Source organism: Sturnus vulgaris, chromosome 10 (genome assembly GCF_052056855.1).
Source record: "Sturnus vulgaris isolate bStuVul1 chromosome 10, bStuVul1.hap1, whole genome shotgun sequence".
NCBI classification, from domain to species: domain Eukaryota; kingdom Metazoa; phylum Chordata; class Aves; order Passeriformes; family Sturnidae; genus Sturnus; species Sturnus vulgaris.
In genome coordinates, this window is record NC_142252.1 from 24,184,655 (window position 1) to 24,208,853 (window position 24,199).

The window sequence follows — 24,199 nt, forward strand, 5'->3', positions numbered from 1 at the left end:
AAAGGCACAATTAAAGCAAAATTATTTCACACCATCCACTCAAAACCTTGTGGAGGGACAGGAGAAGAGCAGGAAAAGTTTGGAAAATTTTATTTTCCAGTGCACCTTCCATAAAGGCACTTTATAAATAATATTATTATTATTATCAATCATTTTCTCATTTCCATGCCAAGTTGGGTGCATCACCCTTGAAATATTTTGCAGGTAACAAACACAGAGCAGACAGAGGAAAGCAGGGGCTGTTTAATTTTAATATTTTCCCTAAGAAAAATGAACAATTCCATTGCTGGAGACAACAGAGTTTCCACCTTGATCATCCCTAAAAATTTCCTTTATTGGGAATTTTCACCTCTAATCCTGTCCCTCCCAAAACCCAATTTTTTATGGCTAATTAAAAACTCTCAATATTTCATTTAATATCCCAAAAATTTAGCGTTTTCCTCACGGAACATGCAAGAGTCACATAAAATATTGTCAAATAAATCACACCCAAAATCTGGATTGTTTAAAAAAAAAAAAATACATAAAGCAACAGAAATACTTCATTATTAAATTTCTGATCAACTGATGATGCTGGTTGGTGTCAGTGCTAATTTAAATGGGGAATAAAGGTGAATTATGATGTGATTTTTACATTCCCAGGCTTTGTTTTTAAAAAAAAAAAAAAAAAAAAAGGGGGATTCATGGAATTTCCTTCTGAGTTCTGGTTTTTGTTGAAAACACAAAAGAACCTCCCAAAGCTGCCCCAGGAAATGGTGCCAGGATCCTGATTCTGCTGTGGACAACACTCACCTCCACTTCCAGCCCAGAAGGCAAAAATTAAAATAAAAAAAAAAAAAATCGAATTATTTCCATCATTGGGAATATTTCCCCCATGCCAGGCAATTGGAGGAATTCCAAAATTAAAGTAAAAAAACCCCCAAACTTTTCACAATTCTGTCCCTAAAAACTCTGGGAAGATTCAGAACACCCAGGTGTTAATGAACACCTTTGACACCAGCCTGGGATTGGTGGGAGGGAGGGAATAAAATGAGATTTTAGAAGGTGGAAAGGAGGGAATAAAATGGGATTTTAGAACAGAAATTTGTAATTTATTTCGAATTAACAATGCACAAACCACGGGAAATTTGTCTGACACCTCTCCAGGAGTCACTCATGTCCCCAGCTGTTACTGCTGAGTATTTTTTATTTTTTTTTTTAACTGATATATTTTTCACATTTCTCCAATTTTTATTTTATTTTTTTTTTCTCCCTCACTTACTGGTTGCTGCTGCTGAAGCTCCAGGTCTCTGGGATTCCTGGTCTGGATTTTTCTGGATTTTTCCTGGATGCTACAGGGGACAAAAAGCTCCAACCCTGCCCTGTCCCCACAGGGGTGACACCAACCCCTGGCTGGGCTTGTGACAAATCCAAGTTCATTTTTTTGGGTGGATTTTAAAAAATTTTAATAAAAGATAATAAGAGCTAAACACCAAAGCAAAAATTAAAACAGCTGAGTGCTTGGTATTTGGTTAAGAGCACACCTGCTGATTTGGGGACACTTTTTAAATTCATTAGTTTGTTGTATATTTATAAATTTATTATATCTTTTCAAACTTTTCTGTGAACTATTTTTTTCTATTTTAGGAACTATTTTATATGGCTATTTTTCCAGATGAGTTTTTTTTTTTTTAAGTTTTTTGGCTGTGGTTTTTAATTTATTTATTAGTTTTAATTTGGGCTGTGGTTTTCATTTTTTACATTGTTGGTAACTGGTCTATCAGTAGCAGGGGTCTTTACTGGGTGTTATTTAACTAATTTAATTTAATTTATTTATTACAAAGACACTTTATTAGCCTATATTGATCCTAAAGAAAACCACATTTTAAAAACTATTTCAACTTTCCTTTCAGCCAATGGGTGAGGAACCTCCCACCCTCACCCTCTGAGCAAGTGGCTTCCATTTCCACTGAAAATCTGATTTAATTTCCCATTTTCCATATGAGAAGGGTGCAATTAAAACTGTGGTTTCACTCTAAAATAGTTCTGCCAATCTACAGAGTCATTTCCACCCCCGTGCATTTGATGGGACTCTATAAAATAAAATTCCTAATGAATAACAAAGGCTATTTGTATTTTACAGCATTTTTCTGGATTGAGTATTTGCTTACAGAGTGATCTAAAAGTTACCTTCAGAGAAGTCTCACAACTGAACCAGAATTTCCAAAAAACTGAAACGATTCTGCAGTTTTCCTTAAGGATTTGTTTTTATTTGAGTTCACACTGCCACAGTTCATTTGCTTTAATCCCTTATCTGTTACTTCAACCAATATCTCATCAATAAATGACATTTTTGCTCAGGGTTTTTTTCAATAAATACCTCTTTTTAATCAACCTCACACTTGAACCACAATACTACTTTGGCTTCTCCATTCATTTAAATCCCTCAAACCTCATTTTTTTTGGTGGCCAAAATGGCAAAACGCTGACTTTTTTTTTTTTTTTTTTCTTTTTTTTTTTTTTTTCCCCAGCTGTGATTTGCTGAAGCTGCACGAGTGGCTCCTGTAGCTCACAGCAGCCTGCACATGGTTGTGATTACACCCAGAACCTTCCCAGGCTCTTTGCTACCAGCATCTCGTGTTCAAGCTGACAGGGATGGGGAGATCAAAAATTTTGGAGAAATGGAGGGTGGGGTGGTGAGGATGATGGAATTCCACGTTTCCAATGGAATTCTTGATGGCTGCTGACACAGATTTGGGATTATTGCTGCTGCTGGGACATGTCCTGCCATATCAGAGCTGTCAACAGCTTGGAAATGGATGCTCCAAAGTCCCCAAAAAACCGAGGAACCAACAGGATTTTCCTGCTCTTGGCTGCCTCTCTCTCCATGGAGCTCTCATTCCTCAAAGCCTCATCCCTGGGGGGGGGGGGGAAAAGAGCAAAATTTCCATTTGGGATGTGCTGCTGGGGAAACGCTTGGGCAGCTGCTCCAAAGGGGACCAAATGACAAATCCAAGCGTTGAGATGAACACGTGGAACTGCACCAAAACTCGGGAGGGTCTCTGGGAAGGAGATTTGGATTCCCGGGAAGCTCTCAAGGTGCCGGAAGAGAGAAAAGAGCACCCAGGGAAATCCAAACACTGCCACAGCCACAATTATTTTACTAATTGCTAATGAATACAGTCAAGTGGCTTCAAAAAGGCCAACTTTGCTCGGGACTACTGCAGGTTTTGACCTCTGCAGGAGCAAACGCATTTCAAAACTGGAGCCCAGCAAAGCCGCCGAGCGGCGCCGGCCGAGGAGCAGGAGCTTTTTTATTTTTTTTTTTTTTCCCCCCATCTATCACATGGCCCCGAGGATAGTTAAATGAACCTTAAAATGGCTACAAACAGCTCAATGACTACACAGAGTCGTGCCAATTAGAAATAATTAGGCAGTCATTTTGGTGGCGAGTCTTTTTAAGTGCATACATAATGATGCAATGATGCTTATTAGGGAGCTGGGCTCAAACAGCCTGGAATAATTATGCAACTATCACAAAGCCTTGCACATCTCTGTACTTCACCTTAATGCATTTAAAAATCCACTTCATTACCTCCAGTAATTAATCCTCCATTAATTGCAGGAAAAAGCCCAGTTTACCGGGCTTCGTTTCTAATTATCTTATAAATAGTTATGGTTCTAATTAATGTGTTCATTAAGCTGAATATCTTTCTCAAAGCCATGCTCAGAGCAAAGGTTCTGCTTTTGAGAGAAAAAGCCTAACTAGCCATAAGGTGAGGCCATTTTGGTTGTATTTGCTTTTATTTTAGTATATTCAACCTCCTAATTGGCATTTAAAATCTAATTTGGAAGAACTTCAAGAAGACTATATAGGAGAAAAATAGGAAAAGGCTTTGCTTTTCTTTTTTTTTTTTTTTTAACCCATTCTCCAATCAAGAAGCTCAGAGCTTTAACAGGAAAACTTTTAGCATCTCTTTTTGATATAGACTGGGACCAGATTTTCAGTGCTGTGCCACAGATTAATTTAAATCCTATCACAATTCAGTTTATCCCTGCATGTTTCCATAGAGGAGAACCAAAATCCACAGCAGAAAAAACAGATATTTAAGAGTTTATAGAAAATGAAAAAGAATAAACTCACACTGCTGGCCTTGCCTTCATTTCCAGGATATAAATCCATGGCACAGAATTACCACCAGAATTTACAGCAGTTATTTTGAGCTCAGCATGACCTGACCCTTTAAATTCATTAAATCCAATAAAAAACACAACTGGAGAATATTTTACAATAACACCTATGGATGAGGAAACTCCCTCCTGAAACATTTCCCAGGATTTGGGGGCTTTGCATGCAAGAATTGAGCAGAAAACTTTAACTCCAAATCAAATCCTACAACAGTACAATCAAAGTATTTTAGTTATAGTCAAAATTATGATACAGATACTAAATTCCCATATTTTCCTGGATTCCAATTTTTAAAATATACATTATATATCTAATACACCTGTCTTCAGTTCCACTATGCAAAAACAAATCCAAGTTTTCCCATCTTTTCATTACCATCATCACATAATTAACATTAAATATTTTGTTACTCATACTCTACTTTAACAGCACAAGGACAAAAGCTCTGCATGTTCCTATAATTTTTTTTTTTTTTTTGGAACCTTTTCTTCCCACAACATCCCAGCTCAGGAAAATGTGGAATCACTGAAGTCAAGAGCAGCTTGGTTTGATGCCAATTAGGAGCAGATGAAATTATCACCTCTACATCTTGCTCTGGAATTTTTGGGAGTCTCAGAGTTGGAAATGAGGAAAATTGAAAACTCAGGAGGTGAGAGGAGAAGCAGCAGGAGCAGCACAAAGGATGGAAGGACAGGCAGGGAGTGTCCTGGCTGGATAAATCAGGAAATCACTTTTAATCAAATTAATCCAGAGGACACTTTGGGAATGGCACCAACACAGGCTGGATCCCACAGGAAAATGGATTTTTATGGACTAAAAGTTTGTTCCAAAGGTCCCCAAACCCTTTTTTAGAGCAGTGGCACACACACAATGTCCTGCTAAGGAGAAATGCCTGGAAAAAAACTGAGAGCAAAGGATGCCAGGACATGGATGGAAAAATCATGGAATGGTTTGGGTTGGGAGGGACCTGAAAAATCCCCCAGGGCCACCCCAGCCATGGCAGGGACAGCCCCCACTGTGCCAGGGGCTCCAAACCCCAATGTCCAACCTGGACATTTCCAGGGATCCAGGGGCAGCCACAGCAAATCTGGGAATTCCATCCCAGCCCCTCCCAGCCAGGAATTCCTTCCCAAAATCCCATCCAGCCCTGTCCCCTGGCACTGGAAGCCATTCCCCTCGGTTCTATCATTCAACACAACCTTTCCAGATCATTTTTTGGGCAGAAATTCACTTTTTTTTTTTTTTTTTTTTTTGCCTTCATCATTTTAACCAGATCTTCTTCCTGCCATACATTATCAGAATTAGAACGAGTCAAAGACAGGAATAAAAAGTCAATTTTTCCTACTAAATTCTATTATTTTGTGTTTCACATTGGGGAAAAAAAAAAAAAAAAAAAATCACTCCTGGAAATGAACCTTGGAAAAAGCAACAATTTCCAGAGCAAAGAGGGTGTTGGGTTAGCAGGGCAACCTTAAGACATCAACTTCTGCAGGGCTGCAGCAAAGAAAAAACAAATCCTATTTCATGGCCAGAGCTTTGGTAGCAGAGAAAAAAAGAGAATTTTTTTTAAAAAAAGTTCAAATATATAGATTTAGAATGGTTTAGAATGTAGACACACTGAAATGAAAAAGGCAATTCCCCACTAAGGGGAGTTGTGTTTTTCTTGTCTTCTTGATTTCCTGTTCCAAACAGAAAATTGAAGCACTAAAAAAAAAAAAAAAAAAACCCAATAAACTGCAAAAACACCTTTTTTCCAAAGGGAGGAATGAAATAAATATTCTGGAGAATTAAGCAGCTCTAACTTTCAACACCTTGTGTGTACACCTGGGCTGCACCAAAAAAAGAAAAATAAAATAAAAATCAAGTTTTGTGTCATCAGACTCGAGCCTGAGCTCCAAGTGAACAGCACTTATGCATTCAGAGCTTTTTTTTTTTTTTTTTTTGGTTTTATACCAATGAAAGGCATCAAAGCAGATGTCACTCACAGCTCTGTGGCCTTTATTGATAACTGCAGGGCCCTGGGTGGTGCCTTGTGAAGTTTAATTTCCCAAAGTGATCAATTAGGGCTGGGCAAGGAGCTCAGCAGTGCTTGGTGCTCCAGGATATTTCCACTGCTCCTGCTCCACCTCTGGGCCTCTCCTGGACAGCCAAGAACACAAACTGATCATTCCTCTTGGAAAAAAAAAAAAAAAAAAAAAAAGTCAATTACAACAACAACAAAAAAGATATTTTTGGAATGTAACAAGATCCTAAATAAAAACTGCAGGATTTCTTGGGGAAAAAAAATAAAATAAACAGGAGCTGACACAACCATCAGCAGGATCACACCCCAGTAATGTCAATCCCACCTTCCTGCCCCAGGCTTTTATTTGAAGTTTCATGAAAGAAATGTTGCAATATCTTAATTAAATTTATTTGCTAATGGACCAAAAGGCTTGGAACTTTGCCAGCAGTAAAAAGAGAGAGGGATATGTGATATTTCCACTGATTCCTCACATTATTGCACCTCAGTGGGTTAACTTGAGCAGCAAAGACAGGGGGGAAAAAAAAAAAAAAAATATCCTAAGCTGCAGATCAATACTTGAAAGAACAGTAACTCCAGTGGCAAAACAGAAAATTTTTTTGCTTGAAAAATTAAGCAATTCTACGAATTAATGCCAGGAATAAAAACTGCAGAATGCTCAGTCCCAGGGGCAGATCTCTGCTCTCACCTGCTTTAATCCCACAGCTGAAATTCACACCCTAACACCCCTAAAATCAGCCTGAACTCCACACAACTGCAGAGCATCTTTTCCCAACACTGCAGACATTCCATTTTTTCTTTTTTTTTTTAAAATCAATCTCTCCTCTACATCCTCCTGCTCCTCCATAAACTCTGCAGCAAATTCACCCATCCCAATTTTACTCTTGACTCATGTGCTGTCCACTCAAAACATCCATCCCTTTTAATTTCCTCTCTCTTACAAAGCTTTCTTTTCCTTTCAGGCCTTTTATTTTCATTTTCCTGTTTAAGGAAATCTTTCCTGGAGTTCTCACAACGAAGCTCCTGCTCTGTAATCCATGAAAAGATTTCCAGAGCAGGACAGACAGACACAGGATTATTACAAATTGTGTTTTGATCCACTTAGTTCTTATCAGCTGTGAGGTCTGATAGGCCAGGTTTTAATGTGCACTTTAATCCCACACTAAAATAATTGTATGGAAAAGAGGAGATGAACTGAAGACAGGTACCAGTAACACAAATCCAAAAGCATTCAGTGATATCACCTTTAAAAATTCTTACAAACTCTGCAGTATCAACCCTTCAATAAAATCTCTCACAGCGATTTTTTTTTTTTTTTAAGAAGGTATTAAAAAATGAAATTCCCAAAGACCCCACAAAACCAGAACCAGTGGGGGTTTTTACTCTCAGTTATTTAATGACCCCGGTTTGAAATAATACAAATGAACTGCAAAACACCAAGAATTCTGCCAGGCTGGGAGGGCTGAACCCAGGTTAATTCTGCTTCATAATGGCAGCTGCTTTTGCACCCCCAAACCCAAACCTGTTCCTAAGGCAGCCCAAAGCACAGCTCCCCTGCCCCTGGATGCACCAACATTTCAATATTAAATTAATTAGACTGAAGGAATGATAAAGAAATAAGATTTAAAACCTTCAGCCACACTGCCAAGGATCAGCTCTCCAGGCAGGATTACTTTCCATAAAATCTTTTTTTTTTTTTTTTCCTCCTTCAATATGTATAGAGGCACTTGCTGGTTTAGTGTCAATTTTTAAGTTGAAGTGCATTAAGGATATTTGAAGGCAGCACTTTGCAGTTGAACATAATGGGAAAAGCCAAAGACATCTGGCAGACAATAAAGCAAACTTGCATATTCACAGGCAATTCCAGTGGAATGCTCTGTAATCACAGGACTGGATGAAATCAGGGAATAAAGGTCAACTTTTTTTTTTTTTTTTTTTTTTTTGGTTAATTCTATTTAAAGCCCCGTGAATTAGAAGATTGGTGCAGCAAGTTGTGCTGCAGAGTATTTGAGATGTGATTAACTCCCAGAACAATCACAGTGGAAACTCTCCCAACGCTCCCAGGGCTCCAGAATCCTGCAGGAGCCCAGCTCTGGCACAGCAGCAAAATATTCTAATAAGAACTCTCCTAATCTTCACCCAGCAATAATTTCAAGATGATATTATTATTCTCATTTCCTTGAATAATATCCATACTCCAGGGCCATTTTCCTCCTCATATTCAATATCAGGCATGCTCCTATCAAGATTCCTTTCTTCATATCCTGTCACAGTATCAATCACTGCCTGCTGTCCACTCAATCCACTTTTGATTTATCAGCCACCGTCTTCCTGGACTCCATAACTCGACCCAAACCATTTTAGCACGACAGTGACAAATAACAGGCAGGATCACATCAACCTGTTCCACTTAGTAAAGTCGGGAACAGGAACTGTGACATCCCTCCATCAGCATTCCCTGCTATTCCCCAGCCTGATGTATATTAATGAGGAGCTGCTAGTCGAAATGCTCCTTCCTAACATCAGCATCTAATATGATCAAATTAAGAAATGGGATGATTTATTAAATTCTGAGCAGCTGAAAAATATTTCCATGGCCCTAGCTCAGGATGTAAAGAAGGGGAGCTGTTGCTTCCAATTTTTCCACGGGAGGACGCGGCGGCGTTTCGCCGGCGAATTATTGGCTTTCCAAAGATTGCGAGGAGGCAAAATGTTATTAAGCAAATGCTCAGTAAAACAAACTAAATCGGTTTTAAAATTCCTAATTTAATGGAAATCTCGGTTCTTCCTGCTGAAATTCAGTTTGTGATCTTATTAAGTCCTATTTGCATTGTACTCTCTCTCCCCCTCTCCCCTCCCCGCCTCGCTGTAGGACAGCTCGGAATTTATAGCATTACTGGGAAGCTCCACTTCTTTTTGACTTGAAAAATGCATCTAAAATAAAATAATTAGAATATGCACAAGTTTTCTTATCCTCTCAAATCAAAATACAACCAAATACTGGGATGCTCCACTTTTTTGACTTGAAAAATGCATCTAAAATAGAATAATTAGAATATGCACAAGTTTTCTTATCCTCTCAAATTAAAACAAACCATTCATGGGAAGCATCACTTTTTTGACTTGAAAAATGCACCTAAAATAGAATAATTATGATATGTACAAGTTTTCTTATCCTCTCAAATCAAAATACAACCATTAATGGGAAGCTCCACTGTTTTAACTCTAAAAATGAATCTAAAATGGAAAAATTATGATATGCACAAGTTTTCTTATCCCTTCAGATCAAAACAAACCATTCATGGGAAGCATCACTTTTTTGACTTGAAAAATGCACCTAAAATAGAATAATCACAATATGCACAAGTTTTCTTATGCACCCAAATAAAGTACAAGCAATACTGGGAAGCTCCACTTTTTTAACTCTAAAAATGAATCTAAAGTAGAAAAATTATTATATGTACAGGTTTTCTTATCCCTTTAAATCAAACACAACCAAATACTGGGAAGCTCCACTTTTTTGGCTTTAAAAATGCACCTAAAATACAATAATTATGATCTGCACAAGTTTTCTTATCCTCTTAAATAAAGTACAAGCAATAGTGGGAAGTTCCACTTTTTTCACCCTCAAAATCTGCATCTAAAATAAAATACCCAACACACACAATTTTCTTTAGCTTCTCAAATAAAACACAACCATTAGTGGGAAACTCCCACTTTTTTCACTCTTAAAAAAATGCATTGAAAATAAAATAATTATGATATGCACAAGTTTTCTTCTCCAAAAAAAAAAAGCAGAAGAAATCAGTTTAGGTTATAAACAACACTTATTTAAAATATCTTACACTTGGCATTATAAAAAAATCCAACTTTTCAAAGTTAAACTTGATCTGTCTCAAGTGTTTTGTACTGCTGGAGATGTGTAAATCACCTGCTCCAATAAAATACCTGTGCTGGAGAAATTATTAAAAAAAAATAATAATAATACATTCCTTTTAACACCACCTTGAACATGAAATTAAAATAAAGGATTGTGGGGATAGAAAATATTCCAAGATACAGAATGTGTGCAACCTGAATGATTTCTATCCAAAAATAATTCCAGGGATTTAAAGAGAGCAAAGAACAAACCTTCACTTCCAAAGGGAAGGTAATTTTCTAGAGGTAGACTCATAATAAATAAAATAAAATTTCAAGATGGCATTTGCTGGGCTCCTAAATGGGATAATTCTCTAAAGGTGCAGCATGAACAAACCCAGGGCTCATTTTTTTTCCCCTTTTATTACAAATTTCCAGGTGGGGCAGCAGCTTTTCCTTCCCCCCAAAAAAAGTTGGGAGATGAGCAGGAAAATTCCCCTGGAAAATTCCCCCCATTCCAGCCCACAGGAGCACAAGGAGCTGCCTGAGTTCCTCCTCATCCTTTTATTAATTATTAATTATTTACTGACAGGGGATCCCTCAGAATTTTTTTTTTTTCTTTATTTACTCACAGAGGGATCCCTCTGCATTTTTTTTATTTATTTATTTACTGACAGGAGGATCCCTCAGCATTTTTTTTATTTATTAACTGACAGGGGGATACCTCAGCATTTTCTTTTTTTTTTTTATTTACAGGGGGATCCCTCAGCATTTTCTTTTTTTACTTATTTACCTTGAAAAACCCCAGCAAAATAAGTTGTCTCAGTCTGAACAAAGTGAGGAATTCCAGATGGAATTGATGAAAACTCCATGCCAGATATATTTTTATCCCTATAAATCTATTTTTCATACATTTTCCATGAGTGTCACACCTGCCCCAGGTCATGCACAGGCAGATTTGGGGAACCTTCAATCTTGAATCACCTTTCCCCATCATTTTGATTTTTAGGTTTATTTTTCTTTCCCCTCCATCACATTCCTTCTCTCTCCCACACAATCTCTTTTCCAGCCCAAAGAATCCTAAAATCTTTGGAAAGCTGGTGAGCCCTTGGGTTGAGTAATTTTGAGGTAAAAAAAATAAAAATAAAATAAAATAAATATTATTTGGCATCACTGCAAGAGCCCAGCACTCACAAGCAGGGCAAGCCCAGGCCTGGAGCAGCAGCTTTGTGTAAAAATTAAGATTTAACTCTCTAAAAAATCAGATTAATCCACAGCTGCACAGAAAAAAAAAAAAAAATCACAAAGGATGGAATGTGTCTTGTTGGGTTTAATTTTAAGCTTTTGGATTCTTTTGGGATCATTTAGGATTTTATTTATCAATATTTGCCCTCTGTGAGTGTGAATATTTAAAATATTGAAAGGGATGTGCAGCTCTGCCCCTCTGGTGCTGCACACTCAATACATGAAATATTTGATGAAATAACCAAATACACAAAAACTCCTGAGCCCTCAAATTTTGGACACATTCTATTTTCTAGCAGTAGCCACTGTTTTTCAAGTTTTTAGGCACCAAAATTCCATATATTGTAACCATGCTTAAAATCAAATCCTATAGAAAAGATGACCACTAAACTAGTGAGATCTGCAATTTTTATTTATTACTTATTATTTTATAGCAATTAAACCATAACTGAGGTCTGTAAACTTACTATGTATTGTTTTATTAAAATAAAAAGCATTTTAAATCAGTTTATCACACTTGTTAACACTGAGTATGTGACACACACTGAAAAAAAAAATCTTCCTTTTCACCTCATTTTTCTGACATTTCTGTGGGTTCAAACTGATTTTCTTAGCAAAAAGAAGTGGATATGATGGGGAAGGATACTCCAAAAGAGGTCAGGCAGTTTAATTTCTAAATTTATTTTAAAAATCTAAATGATCAAATTTCTACCACAAAGGCACAGCTGCAATAAAGGGTCCAAGCAACTCTTCCAGTGAAGAGCTGGGAATCAATCATGGCACAAGAGAAATAAGAAAAAGTGGAATATTCACATCTTTCAACAACAATTTTTCAACATTTAAAAGTAACAGCTCTTCTGGTTTGGATATGGAAAGCAAAGGTTTAAGAAATTCTAAGTGCAGGCACAAAAAAAAAAAAAAAAAAAAAATCAGCTGGTGGAGATTTTAAATATGTGCCCAAACTGCTCTGATCTACCCAATAATTAATTTAAAATGACCAGAAAATGCTAATGAGAAACCTGGTATCCAGGATAAACTTCAGTTAAACTTTTTAATTGAAAAAGTCACACAGACACAACTGGAGCATCTTTTAATTGAAGAAGAAAAGCAGATTTTGTAATACTTTTTGCAACTTCTGGTTAAGATTTAAATATTAAAATCGTGAATTATTTGTTTGTCACAAACCAATGCATGCAAACTTGCACTGTAGACATCCTTAAATATTAATAAAAGATCACATAAATAAAGACTCATCTTTTCCCAAGAGAAACACAGGTGAGAGAAAAATCAGTTTATTCTGAACTTCAGGCAGCCAATGGCATGTGTGGGAATCATGGAAAGCAAGAACCAAAAAAAAAAAAAAAATCCATGAGAAAATTCCAAATTATTCTATGACACTAAGAGAACCTATTTATATAATTTTTGTTGAAATAAATGCAAAATAAATATCTTGCCTTCAAAATTGTTCCACCAGGCCAACAGAAAGGAAAGCACTCGAGAGACCCCAACTGAAGAATTTCATTTTAAACTGAGATTTCAACATCACCTGCAGCCATCACTTCCATTCATTCCAAGCTCAGGATTTTCCAGGAGAGTTTTTTTGAAGTAGAAATTTGATTTTTTTTTTTTTTTTCCCTAGGAGGGGCCACTCTTACCTCCTGGCTCTGCTCTTGGAGCGGGATCTTTGGGATCTGTAGGATTTCCCTCTGCCCCGGGAGCGGCTGCGCTTCCTCCTGGAGCCGTAGGAAGAGCTGCTGCTGGATCTGTGTCTGCGCCTGCAACAGAGCCAGGGTGAGGTGCTGCAGCCCCCAAAAATACCCCAAAAACCCCCCCAAAAACACAGGGACAAACCCCCCCAATGATTCCTGACAAAACAGAGCCAGGGTGAGGTGCTGCAGCCCCAAAAGCACCCAAAAAAACCCAGGGAGAACCCCCCCCAATGATTCCTAAAAGAACAGAGCCAGGGTGAGGTGCTGCAGCCCCAAAAACACAAGGACAAACCCCCCAATAATTCCTGAAAGAGCAGAGCCAGGGTGAGGTGCTACAGCCCCAAAAACCCCAAAAAGACCCAGGGAGAAATCCCCCCAATGATTCCTGACAAAACAGAGGCAGGGTGAAGTGCTACTGCCCCCCAGAAAAAACAGGGAGAAACCCCCCCAATGATTCCTGAAAGAGCAGAGTCAGGGTGAGGTACTACAGCCCCAAAAACACCAAAAGAAATCAGGGAGAAACGCCCCCAATGATTCCTGACAAAACAGAGCAAGGGTGAGGTGCTACTACCCCCCAAAAAAACAGGGACAAACTTCCCAATAATTCCTGAAACACCAGAGCTAGGGTGAGGTGCTACTGCTCCCAAAAACCCCCCAAAAATAGGGAGAAGTCTCCCAATATTTCCTGAAAGAACAGAGCCAGGTTGTGCTACTGCCCCCAGAAAACCAGGGAGAAATCCCCCAACAGTTCCTTACAAAACAGAGCCAGGGTGAAGGGGTACTTCCCCAAAGACCCCCAAAAAAAAACAGGGAGAAACCCCCCAATGATTCCTGAAAGAGCAGAGCCAGGGTGAGGTGCTACAGCCCCAAAAACCCCAAAAAGACCCAGGGAGAAATTCCCCCAATGATTCCTGACAAAACAGAGCCAGGGTGAGGTGCTACTACCCCCAAAAAACAAACAAAAAAAAACCCCAGGGACAAACCCCTCAATGATTCCTAACAAAACAGAGCCAGGGCAAGGTGCTACTGCCCCCCAAAAAAACAGGGAGAAACCCCCCCAATGATTCCTGAAAGAGCAGAGCCAGGGTGAGGTGGTACAACCCCAAAAACCCCCAAAAAAACCAGGGAGAACCCCCCCATGATTCCTGAAAGAGCAGAGCCAGGGTGAGGTGGTACAGCCCCCAAAAGAAACAGGGAGAAACCCCCCAATAATTCCTGACAAAACAGAGCCAAGGTGAGGCTGGTACTGCTCCCAAAAACCCCCAAAAAAACAGGGACAAACCCCCAACAATTCCTGAGCAAAGAGAGCCAGGAGTGAGCATGGCACTGCTCCCAAAAACCCCTAAAAAAACTAGGGACAAATCCCCCAATAATTCCTGAAAGAGCAGAGCCAAGGTGAGGCTGCTACTGCTCCCAAAAACAAGGACAAACCCCCAAGAATTCCTGACAAAACAAAGCCAGGGTGAGACTAGTACTGCTCCCAAAAACCAGGGACAAACCCCCCAGTAATTCCTGACAAAACAGAGCCAGGGTGAGGCTGGTACTGCTCCCAAAAACCAAAAAAAACCAGTGAGAAACCCTCCCAATAATTCCTGACAAAGCACAGCTAGAGGTGAGAGTGGAACTGCTCCCAAAACCCCCAAAGAACAGGGACAAACCCCAACAATTCCTGAGAAAACGTGTACAAACCTGAGGGGGATTGTGGGGTGCTCCAGAAGCTTCAAATCCCATTATTGCCCCATAGCAAATAATCCACATACACAGGGACACTGCTGCCCTAAAGGGGTGATCCTCCAACCTCGCCATCCCAAACAAAAAATGAAGTTTGGGTGGAGTCCTTAACTACTATTAGTAGTAATCAGTTAATCAAGGTTAATTTATTTCATTAGAGTTCATTTAAGGGCAGTTCCCTCCTGAGTCCAATCAGGAATCAAAAGGGTCTTTTCCTTTTCCCTTCCTTCCCACTTTTGTTTATTCAAAGAAATAAATTCTTCTACACCAAGGAGAAAGATGAAAGAAAAGATATTTAACCCAAAATCCAAATCTTAACATTTCCTTTCCATCTCCCCCGTAGTTAACTAATTAACAATTACAACCCTCCCTATTTTTGGCCTTTATGTTGTGATTAATATTAAAATACAACACCACAGAAAGCCTGCTGGAATTGAGGATGTGCTCAGTGATTATTCCAGCCTGAGGGAAAGGGGCTGCAGGAGCTGGAATGCTGCAAAGGATGCAGAGCTTAAGTGCTGAAGAACATCACAGGGAATGTGATGTTCCTGCTGGATGAGGGACAGGAATTCCACAAACTGCTGCCTTTGATTCCTGAGGGTCAGGGAACACAGCCTGAACTGCCAGGAGCAAATGCCCTGCCCCAAGGACAAAGCCAAGATCCCAAAAGCAGGGCCTTGGATCTTTGCTGGATTCAGTTTGAGTGTCCTGGTGTCCATCCAGCCCCCAATCCCCTCTGGTTTTCCATGGCTGTGCTGGAATTAGGGATTGAAGCTGCTCATGGCTGGGGTCACAGCCCATGGCACCCTGGGGAGGATGGAGATCCCAGCAGGAACAGGACAAAAGGTTGGGAATAAAGCCCTGGGGTCCCTCCTCACCCTAGAAAGGTTTGGCAGGAGCGTTTCCTCCTGGATTTTCAGGGCACCAGAAATGTTTTCCAGCTCCACTTTCCAATAAATTCAGCCAGACTGAGGCCAACAGCATGGAGCCACAGAAATGCTCCAAGGGCTGGAGCCAGGCTGGGAGAGCTGGGAATGTTCACCTGGAGAGGAGAAGGATCCAGGAGAGCTCAGAGAGGGACTGGGGACAAGGGATGGAGGGACAGGACACAGGGAATGGCTTCCCACTGCCAGAAGGCAGGGATGGATGGGATACTGGGAAGGAATTCCTGGCTGGGATGGAATTCCCAGAGCAGCTGTGGCTGCCCCTGGATCCCTGGAAGTGTCCAAGGCCAGGCTGGATGAGCTGGAACACCCTGGGATAGTGAAAGGTGTTCCTGCTGGGAGAAGAAAGGAAGATTATTTTATCTCCTGGAGTTTCTCTGGTTTAAAGCAGAAGTTTCCTTTGGATCTGCACATTCCCTGCTTTATTCTCCTGGGGTGGGGGGAAGGAGGTGTGGGTATTTCTGGTCACGGTGCTGGGTTGGGGGTTTTATTTTGAAAACATTTCCACATCTCTTAAAGTTCAGAACAATCTGTGCCATAAAATCCCAACCCTTGGGATTCCAACCCTTCCATCTTCCTGCCGTAACACGAAAGATCCCAACTTGTAAAAACTCCTACAAATGCACCTTTTCTCATAGGAATGGGACCAAGACTGGAGATCCCGGGAGCGCGACCTTGACCTGGATTTCCTTCCCGATTTTTTGCGGCTGTAGCTGCGGCTGTCCGAGGAGCTGCTGGAGGAGGAGCGTCGCCGGTGCTTCTTCTTCCTCCTGCTCCTGCTCTCCTCCTCTGTGTCCGAGGAGCGCCGGCCCATCTCGGATCTAGACAAAACCCAAACGTTCCCAGCTGTTAGAACCTCTGCTGGCTGCGCTGTGTTGGTTTATGGTTATAGAAAAATAAAAAATAAAAAATACGTGGTTCACTCTGCTCCTGTTCCCTGCGAGCAGAGCCCGACCCCTCTGGCTGTCCCCTCCTGTCAGGGAGTTGTGCAGAGCCACAAGTTCCCCCTGATCCCCCTTTTCTCCAGGCTGAGCCCCTTTTCCATCTCCATCAAGAATTCTCCAAACCCTTTCCCAGCTCCCTCAGGAATTCTCCAACCCTTTCCCAGCTCCTTCAGGAATTCTCCAGCCCCTTCCCAGCTCCTTCAGGAATTCTCCAGCCCCTTCCCAGCTCCGATCCCCTCTCTGCTTCTCCTCTTCCCAGCACAGACGGGTCCAAACTCGCTCATTTCCTCCATCCAAACTTTTGCCCTTCCTCACACTTTTGGCCACCGAGGCAGCACCTCCTGATGCAGCGGGGAGAGCCTGGAGCAGAACAAAGCAGAATTCACCATTAAGGACACAGAAACATTCCTGGAGCCAGCGCCGGGAGCTGCAGGATGGAAGGGAACATCCTCCCGGAGAAGGGCACGTTCTGCTCCCGGCATCTGCGCCAGCAGCATTCCCGTACCGGAGCTCCCAGGCCAGGCCCGTGACACCGGGACCGCCCCGGCAGCTCCCGGAGCTCGCTCACCGCCAGCACAACCAGAGCAGCTCCAGGGGCTGCTTCCCCTCAGGCCGAGCCCTCAGGCACCGCCCGGCAATCCCCGGTGCGGCCGGGCCTGCCCCGTGCGGGGCTGCGGCCGCGCACACCCGGCCCTGCAGCGGCCGCGATCCCTCCTGCCGTGCCCTGCGGGGGCCGGTGCGGCCGCGTCCCGTGTCCCGTGTCCCTCCTATCCCCCCGTGTCCCCTCTGTGTCCCCCGCTGTGTCCCCCGTACCTGGCGGAGCCGCCGCGGCCCCGGTTCGAGCGCAGCGCCTTCCGGGGCGGTGAGCAGGCAGCGCCAATCCAGCGCCGAGCGCGGCCGGGCGGCCACAGCCATCGAGCGCCGAGCCATCGATGCGGAGCGCCGGAGAGCGCCCACTCGGGACGGGCGGGGACCGGGACCGGGACCGGGACCGGGACCGGGACCGGGACCGGAACCGGGAGCGGACCGAGATCCCGCTGCCCACGGGGGATGCAGAGCCCACGGAGCTCTCCCTGCACCGTGCCCAGCGCGGCAGCAGAGGAGCGTGGGTGGTCCCGGGGTCGGGGTCCCGCTGCCCACGAGGGGTGCAGAGCCCACGGAGCGCTCTCTGCACCGTGCCCAGCGCGGCGACCCACGGGCGTGACAAGCCGAGGGTGATGGGCAGGAGAGGAGCGTGGGTGGTCTCGGGGTCGGGGTCCCGCTGCCCACGGGGGGTGCAGAGGCCACGGAGCGCTGTCTGCACCGTGCCCAACACGGTGACCCACCGGCGTGTCCCGCCCGTCCCGTGTCCCGCCCGTCCCGTGTCCCGCCGCGGGTGACAGGGATCGCGCGGGGACAGCGGCACGGAGCGGTTTTCGTTCCGTCCCGAGGAGTTAAAGGAGGGTCGCCGTTTTACGGCACCGAGAGCCGCCCCCGTGGGCTGAGGGCAGCGCTCCACGCGGGACGGAGTGCGCCGGGCTCGGGTGGGCACGGACCGAGCCGGGACCCGCCGGGCCGAGCGGAGCGTCCCCCGGGCAACGACCAGAAATACAACAGAACGATTTCATCGCTTCGCTTAATTCGATTTTGGTTCGTTTAACGCGGGGTCCCGAGCGCGCCCTCCCCCGCCACGGGAATGGAGAAACGCGCGTGGGGATAAACGAAATGTCAGGGCGGAGGGGCCGGCGAGGGTCACTCAGCCGGTCAGCAGCCGCGGCGGGGTCGGTCACACCGAATCCCCCGGTGCCCGATACCCCCGGGATCGGAAATGCCCCGCGGGAGCGGCTCCCGGCGCGGGGGGACCGGGACTCGCTGCCTGTCGCGACAGGCTCGCGTGTCACCGGCTCTGAATAAACGGCGATACCACCCCCGGTACCGAACCCGCCCCGGTAAATGAACGCTCCGTTATGTGAAGTCACCGCCCCAAAGGTCAATGAAAAATCGATACGCAGGCAAGAGTTAAAACAATCCTGAATAATTTATTACAATTTAGCAAAGGTGGGAGAGAGGCGAGTTCCGTCAACAAAAGTGCTCCGTGGTGGGATTTAAAAAAAAAAAAAAAAAAAAAACACCAAAGGGAAAACAATATTAGCGATATTGGCGTGTTTGGCTCTAATTGATGCCACTCTGCGCGCCCGCTCCCGACGCGGCCGCGCTCCTCGCTGTCATCGATCCCCTCGTTTATTCGGGGCATTCGGGTGCCCACGGAGGAACTTTTGCTGCTCCCGCGGGGCCGGGGCCTCTCCGGTTGGCCGTGCCCGGGGCTGCGGGGCTGACCCGACCGGTGCGGGGCGGTGCGCGGAGCCTGCGCGCCCCCGCCGCCCCCCCGCGCGTCCCGGTGGCCACTCCCCCGCCGCCCCGGCCCCTCTCCGCGCCGCGCTCGCCCGGGACCTCGCGCACGGTCCCGCGCCTAATTAAATTAATTAGGGCGCAACGCGCGGCGGGCGGGCGGTGCCGTGGCCGCAGTGCCCCGCGGCGGGCGGGCGACCGGCGAGGACGGGAGGAAGGAAAAGGGAGGAAGGAAGGGGTCCATTCAGAGCTCCGAGGGGAGGTAATTCGCCGGGAACAAGGGGCCGGCTTTGCAAAGTATAAATAGTGCCACTTCAATCGCGGCGTCGCTATCAGACCCCGGGAGCCCTGCACGTCGGGCGGCACGGCCCGGCCCGGCTCGGCACGGCCCGGGGCGCCGCCGCCGCCTCCTCCCCGCCCCGTGGATGCCCGCCCGGGGAGCCGGGGCAGCGCGCCCCTGAGCCATGGAGGAGCTGACGGCGTTTGTCTCCAAGTCGTTTGATCCCAAAGCCAAGGAGAAGAAGGAGCTCATCACCTACCGCGAGGTGCTGGAGAGCGGGCCCCTGCGCGGCCCGCGGGAGCCCGGCGGGGCGGCGGCGGAGCCGGGCCGGGAGGACACGGGCAGCCCCGCGGCGCGGCCGGCCGGGCGCTCCCCGCCGCGGGAGCCCGACGCCGCTACCGAGAGAGCGGCCGAGGCGGCCACCCCCAAGCTCAGCGACGGTAACGGCGGCACCGCGGGCTCCCCCTTCTCCCGTTCCCTTTCCCCTTCCTCCCCTTCCCCCGTCGGGGTCGGTACCGCCCGCGGTCGCGGGTGGACGGGGGTTTGCGGGGAGGCTGCGCCCGGCAGTGATGGGCGGCTGCCCGGGGCTCTCCCAGCCGCGGGAGATCGGCGGCCAGCCTCGAAGTTTTTAGATTAAAAATATTTAAACCCGGATTTAACTTGCTCAGAACGCGATCTTGTTCCCTCCCGCTCGGCATCCCACGGGAAGCCGCGCCGCCAACGAAAGCCCGGCCCCGCGGGCCCCGTTCGTTCCCCCGCGGCCCCGGGCTGCGGGGACTCGCGTGGGGCCGGGCCGCGCTGCCCCCGCTCAGCCCCGCGCTTTCCAGCGGATCCGCCCGCGGATGTTCCGCGCGGTACCGGGGGCCGCTACCGGGGCCGCCCGGCGCTCTCGGGCGCTGCGGGAAGCGGCCGGGCCCGTGCCCGTGCCTGCGGGGACCCGCGGGTCGCTGCCGCCCTTTTGTTCGGACCGGCGGAGCGTCCGGAGCATCCCCGAACGGGGGATGCCGGAATAAAGCGATCGGTACCGCGGGGGAGCCGCGGCAGGACCGGGCCGGGCCGCCCCGGGGGATTCGGTGCTCGGGCCCCGCTCTCCGGCCCGGGGCGCGTCTCTGGCCGCCAATTGACCGAGGAGAAACGAATCCCGGGGGAGCGCGGGGCGCGGAGGGGCTCGGCGGAGGCTCCGGGGACCTGTTGCTGAGCATCCCCCGGGAGCTCCGGCGGGGCCGGAGGGGAGGGCTCGGTGCGGGCCCCGTTCCCCTCGTAGCGGGTACCGGGGGCAGCGGCGGAGCCCGGAACGGCAGCGGCCGAGGCGGCCTAGCGAGGCCCGGGCGCACAGGCCCCGCTCCCGGTGGCCCCGGGGGGCTCCCCCCGCATCCCCCCGGCCGCCGGGAGCGGAGGGAACCGGGCGAGCCCCCGGTAGCCCCGGTGGCCCCGGCGCCGCCGCTCTGACTGCTGTGTCGTGCCCAGTGTCCCCAGAGCTGAAGGAGCGCAAGGAGGATGCGAAAGCGATGGAAGACGAAGGGCAGACGAAAATCAAGCAGAGGAGGAGCCGGACGAATTTCACCCTGGAGCAGCTGAACGAGCTGGAAAGGCTTTTCGACGAGACCCACTACCCGGACGCGTTCATGCGGGAGGAGCTGAGCCAGCGGCTGGGGCTCTCCGAGGCCAGGGTGCAGGTAGCCGGGGCTGCGGTGCTCGGGGGAAGGGAGAGCTCGGGAAGAGCCGGGAAGATGATGGGGACGAGCCCCATCCTTCTGTCAGGGAGAGGAGGCAGCTCCCCGCTTCTCCCAACTTCATCCGGCAAACGTGCCCGCGGCCTCGCTGGGTTTTGCCTGCCCGGGATTTGTCTCCCCGCGTGTCCCCGTCCCTTCTTCGTGCCGTGTTTTATCTCAGCTCCGCCGTTTTTCCATCCCTGCCTCGGCAGCCGCTCCCGGTGCCCGCCTCATCCATGGACGCACCGATTCCCGACATGGATGTCGCGACCATAAACTGAATTAGAAACCGCCAAGTGAAACAATGCTATAGATGCCTTTTCGCTCCGTTTCTCCTCGTAGTTCTTAAATGTTGAAACGGCACGAAAATTTCAGCGAGGCGCTTTGTTCGGGTTTATGAAACGCTGAAAGTCTGGGATAAACCCGAGATATTTTGAGCTTTCTCCCCTCCCGGGAAGCCGCGGCTTCTCCGGGTTTAACCTGAGCTTTGCACCCTCCCAAAGTTTTTTTTCCGCACGGGTTCCTGGGCTGCTTTCTGCGAGTTTTGTCGGGATGAGCTGAGGAGCGGGGAGGAAGGGGAATCCCTCAAATGAGAACAAATGTAGCTGCTCCGGTGTATTTCCGTTCTGAAAATAAAAGAAGAGAAAATGATGGTCATTATTTGTTGGAACACATGGAGAAGTTTTAGGCCCCGAACATCTGCAGCTGGTGGAAAGTATCGCTGTAACAGATACTCCCCCTCAATCTTTGTGCTCGCAGGCACCATCTGCACCCAAGTATGCGCTCAGTCCTTGGGGGCTTTCCCTGCACCGTGGAAGGTTGTGAGGACAGAGGCAGAGCCGGCACGGGGAACCAAAAAAGCTCAAAACGAGCAGCTTTTGTCAGAGCCTGAACCATCAGAAAAGAAAAAAAAAAAATTAAAAAGTCTTCATTTTCCTTCTTTCCTTCCCCCCCTCCTTTTTTGTTTTTTATTTGGTTGTTGGTTTTGTTGGGTTTTTTTCTGCCTGCTCCGTTGGTTTTTGGTTGGTTGGTTTTTTAATTGTGTTTGTTCGCGGTTTTTTTAATCTTTTTTTTTTTTTTTTTAATTTCTGTTCACCAAACCTTAACAAAACCAAGGCAAAAAAGTTGTTGGCTGTGGAAAATGGAGCAGGGAGGTGCTCGACAAAGGAGGCGGCGGCGGCGCATAATCCGCGCTCCCATGATGCCAAATCGCAGGGTGCATAATAACTTTTGGAGATTTACATAGATTAAACCCATTCCCTAGAAATCCTCCCGGAAAAAAAAAAAAAACAAAAAAACCCCTCTTTTCAATAATATTTTGCCTGCTATCTGCTCTAATTTGTAAATGACGGAAGGCGCGTTTGTTTCCGCGGGAGGCTGAGGGCGAACGTGGCTCTTGGGCAGATTTTTCTTGGCTGGAGAAAATGACAGGGCGGGAGGAATTCCCGTTTATATTCGTCTCTTCGAGTAAGACCTAAAAAAAAAAAAGACAATTTTTATCTTTTTTTTGTTGTTTGTTTCTTTTTTTTTTTTTCCTGGCCGCGGGGAAAGGATTCCTTGGCCGATGTGGCTGCTGGGATGAGCTGCAGAGCCCTGCGTTAAAACGGGGATGGTTCAAGAGCCGCTCTCCCCCTTTTCCCTCTCTCCTTCCCCAAAGCCAGCAGAACTTCAGGCTGGGAATTTATTTTAACGATTCCATTTCCAATATTAAAAGTACTTTCTCGTCTAACGGGGCAACCTCTTCGGTGCGAGCAAATGAGATTATTATGATAATGAGATAATTATTCCGCTTCTGTGCTACTCTGCAGCGAGCAGAGAAATTCGGAACTTCTTTGTAGCTTTTAGGACCGTAATTCTCCTCTACCGCCCACAATCCTCCAAAAAAAAAAAAGAAAATAAGAGAAAAAGTCAGAAAACCCGGTTGCTGTTGAGTTTTTCTGCAAGATACAGCTAATTAATTTATTTATTAATGAGCGCGAGCTCCTCAGGCCATTATCGCCCGTTAGTAGCGGCTATCGAGGGCGATTTCAGCCTTTGGGGAATCTGGTGCGGAAAGAGGAGCCCGCGGCTGGGGAAATCATTTCCCTGGGGCTGCACTCTGCTCTTGGCGATTTTCGGGAGGTTTTGGGTTCTTTTCCTTTTTGCCTTTCGGGGGCTGCCCGGGAGGGGGGGAGAGTGTCTTTGTGTGCGGGGTCGGGAGTGTTTGGAATAATAATAATTATTGTTATTGTTATTATTTTTATTAGTGGTGGCGGTGGTGTTATTATTCCGGGTGGGTTTCTCGGAACCCCCTGACCCACCCCGTGTCCCCCTGCCCTCAGGTTTGGTTCCAGAACCGCCGGGCCAAGTGTCGGAAGCAGGAGAACCAACTGCACAAAGGTATCGGGGCTGGGGGCGCGGCTCTGCCGGGGGGTCCCGGGGGGGAGGGGGGGGTCCCGGTACTGACCCCCCCTCTCTCCATCCCCAGGGGTGCTCATCGGAGCCGCCACCCAATTCGAAGCCTGCCGGGTGGCTCCTTACGTGAACGTGGGTGCTCTGAGGATGCCCTTCCAGCAGGTGAGTGGGTGGCCGGGTGGCTTTATTTTTTTTTTTTTTTTTTTTTTTTGGTGGAGGGGGTGACACGGGCCACCCTCCTCTTGTCACCCGCAGGTGCAGGCGCAGCTGCAGCTGGACAGCGCCGTGGCTCACGCTCACCATCACCTGCACCCTCACCTGGCCCACGCCCCCTACATGATGTTCCCAGCTCCCCCCTTTGGGCTACCACTGGCCACCCTGGCCGAGTCCGCCTCCGCCGCCTCCGTGGTGGCCGCAGCAGCCGCCGCCAAGACCACCAGCAAGAATTCCAGCATCGCCGACCTCCGCCTGAAGGCCAAGAAACACGCTGCTGCCCTGGGGCTGTGACCGCGCTGCTGCTTGCTTCGCTTTTTTTTTTTTTTTTTTTAATTTTTTTTAATTTTTTTTGCTTTTATTTTTTTTTTTTTTTGGCCAAAAAAAAAAAAAATGGGGGAAATGAGTTTAAAAAGAAAAAAAAAAAGAAAGAAACGAGGGAGAGGAGAAACGGACGGGAGATATATACTTATTTAAGGAATTAAGAGGACGCGCAGCTGGGAAGTTCACAGGTTTTGAAACTGACCTTTTTCTGCGAAGTTCACTTTAATACAAGAAATTTGATAAGAGAGGCGGGCCTCCTTTCACGTTGCATCAGGTACTTGAGTTTAACAACCACGTCTGGAATAGCGACAAAAAAAAAAAAAAAA

At 46.6% G+C, this 24,199-nt stretch overlaps 2 protein-coding genes across 2 annotated transcripts in view; one reads left to right on the top strand and one right to left on the bottom strand.

Annotated features, from left to right (window-relative positions):
* RSRC1 (arginine and serine rich coiled-coil 1) overlaps window positions 1-17,502 on the bottom strand; it is a 108,405-nt gene extending 90,903 nt beyond the window's left edge. The window contains exons 1-4 of the mRNA XM_088171100.1: window positions 17,436-17,502; window positions 16,938-16,982; window positions 16,305-16,499; window positions 12,950-13,069 (exon numbers count right to left, since the gene is read on the bottom strand). Of these exons, the coding sequence (XP_088027226.1) occupies window positions 12,950-13,069; window positions 16,305-16,492 (308 nt within the window). The 5' untranslated portion in view covers window positions 16,493-16,499; window positions 16,938-16,982; window positions 17,436-17,502. The remainder of the gene's footprint in view (window positions 1-12,949; window positions 13,070-16,304; window positions 16,500-16,937; window positions 16,983-17,435) is intronic.
* A 1,912-nt stretch (window positions 17,503-19,414) lies between these two features.
* On the top strand, window positions 19,415-23,843 carry SHOX2 (SHOX homeobox 2). The gene is made up of 5 exons (XM_088170502.1): window positions 19,415-19,670; window positions 20,698-20,906; window positions 23,264-23,321; window positions 23,410-23,498; window positions 23,592-23,843. Exons 1-5 carry the CDS (start codon window positions 19,415-19,417, stop codon window positions 23,841-23,843), a joined length of 864 nt encoding a protein of 287 aa, XP_088026628.1.
* The last annotated feature ends 356 nt before the right edge of the window (window positions 23,844-24,199 follow it).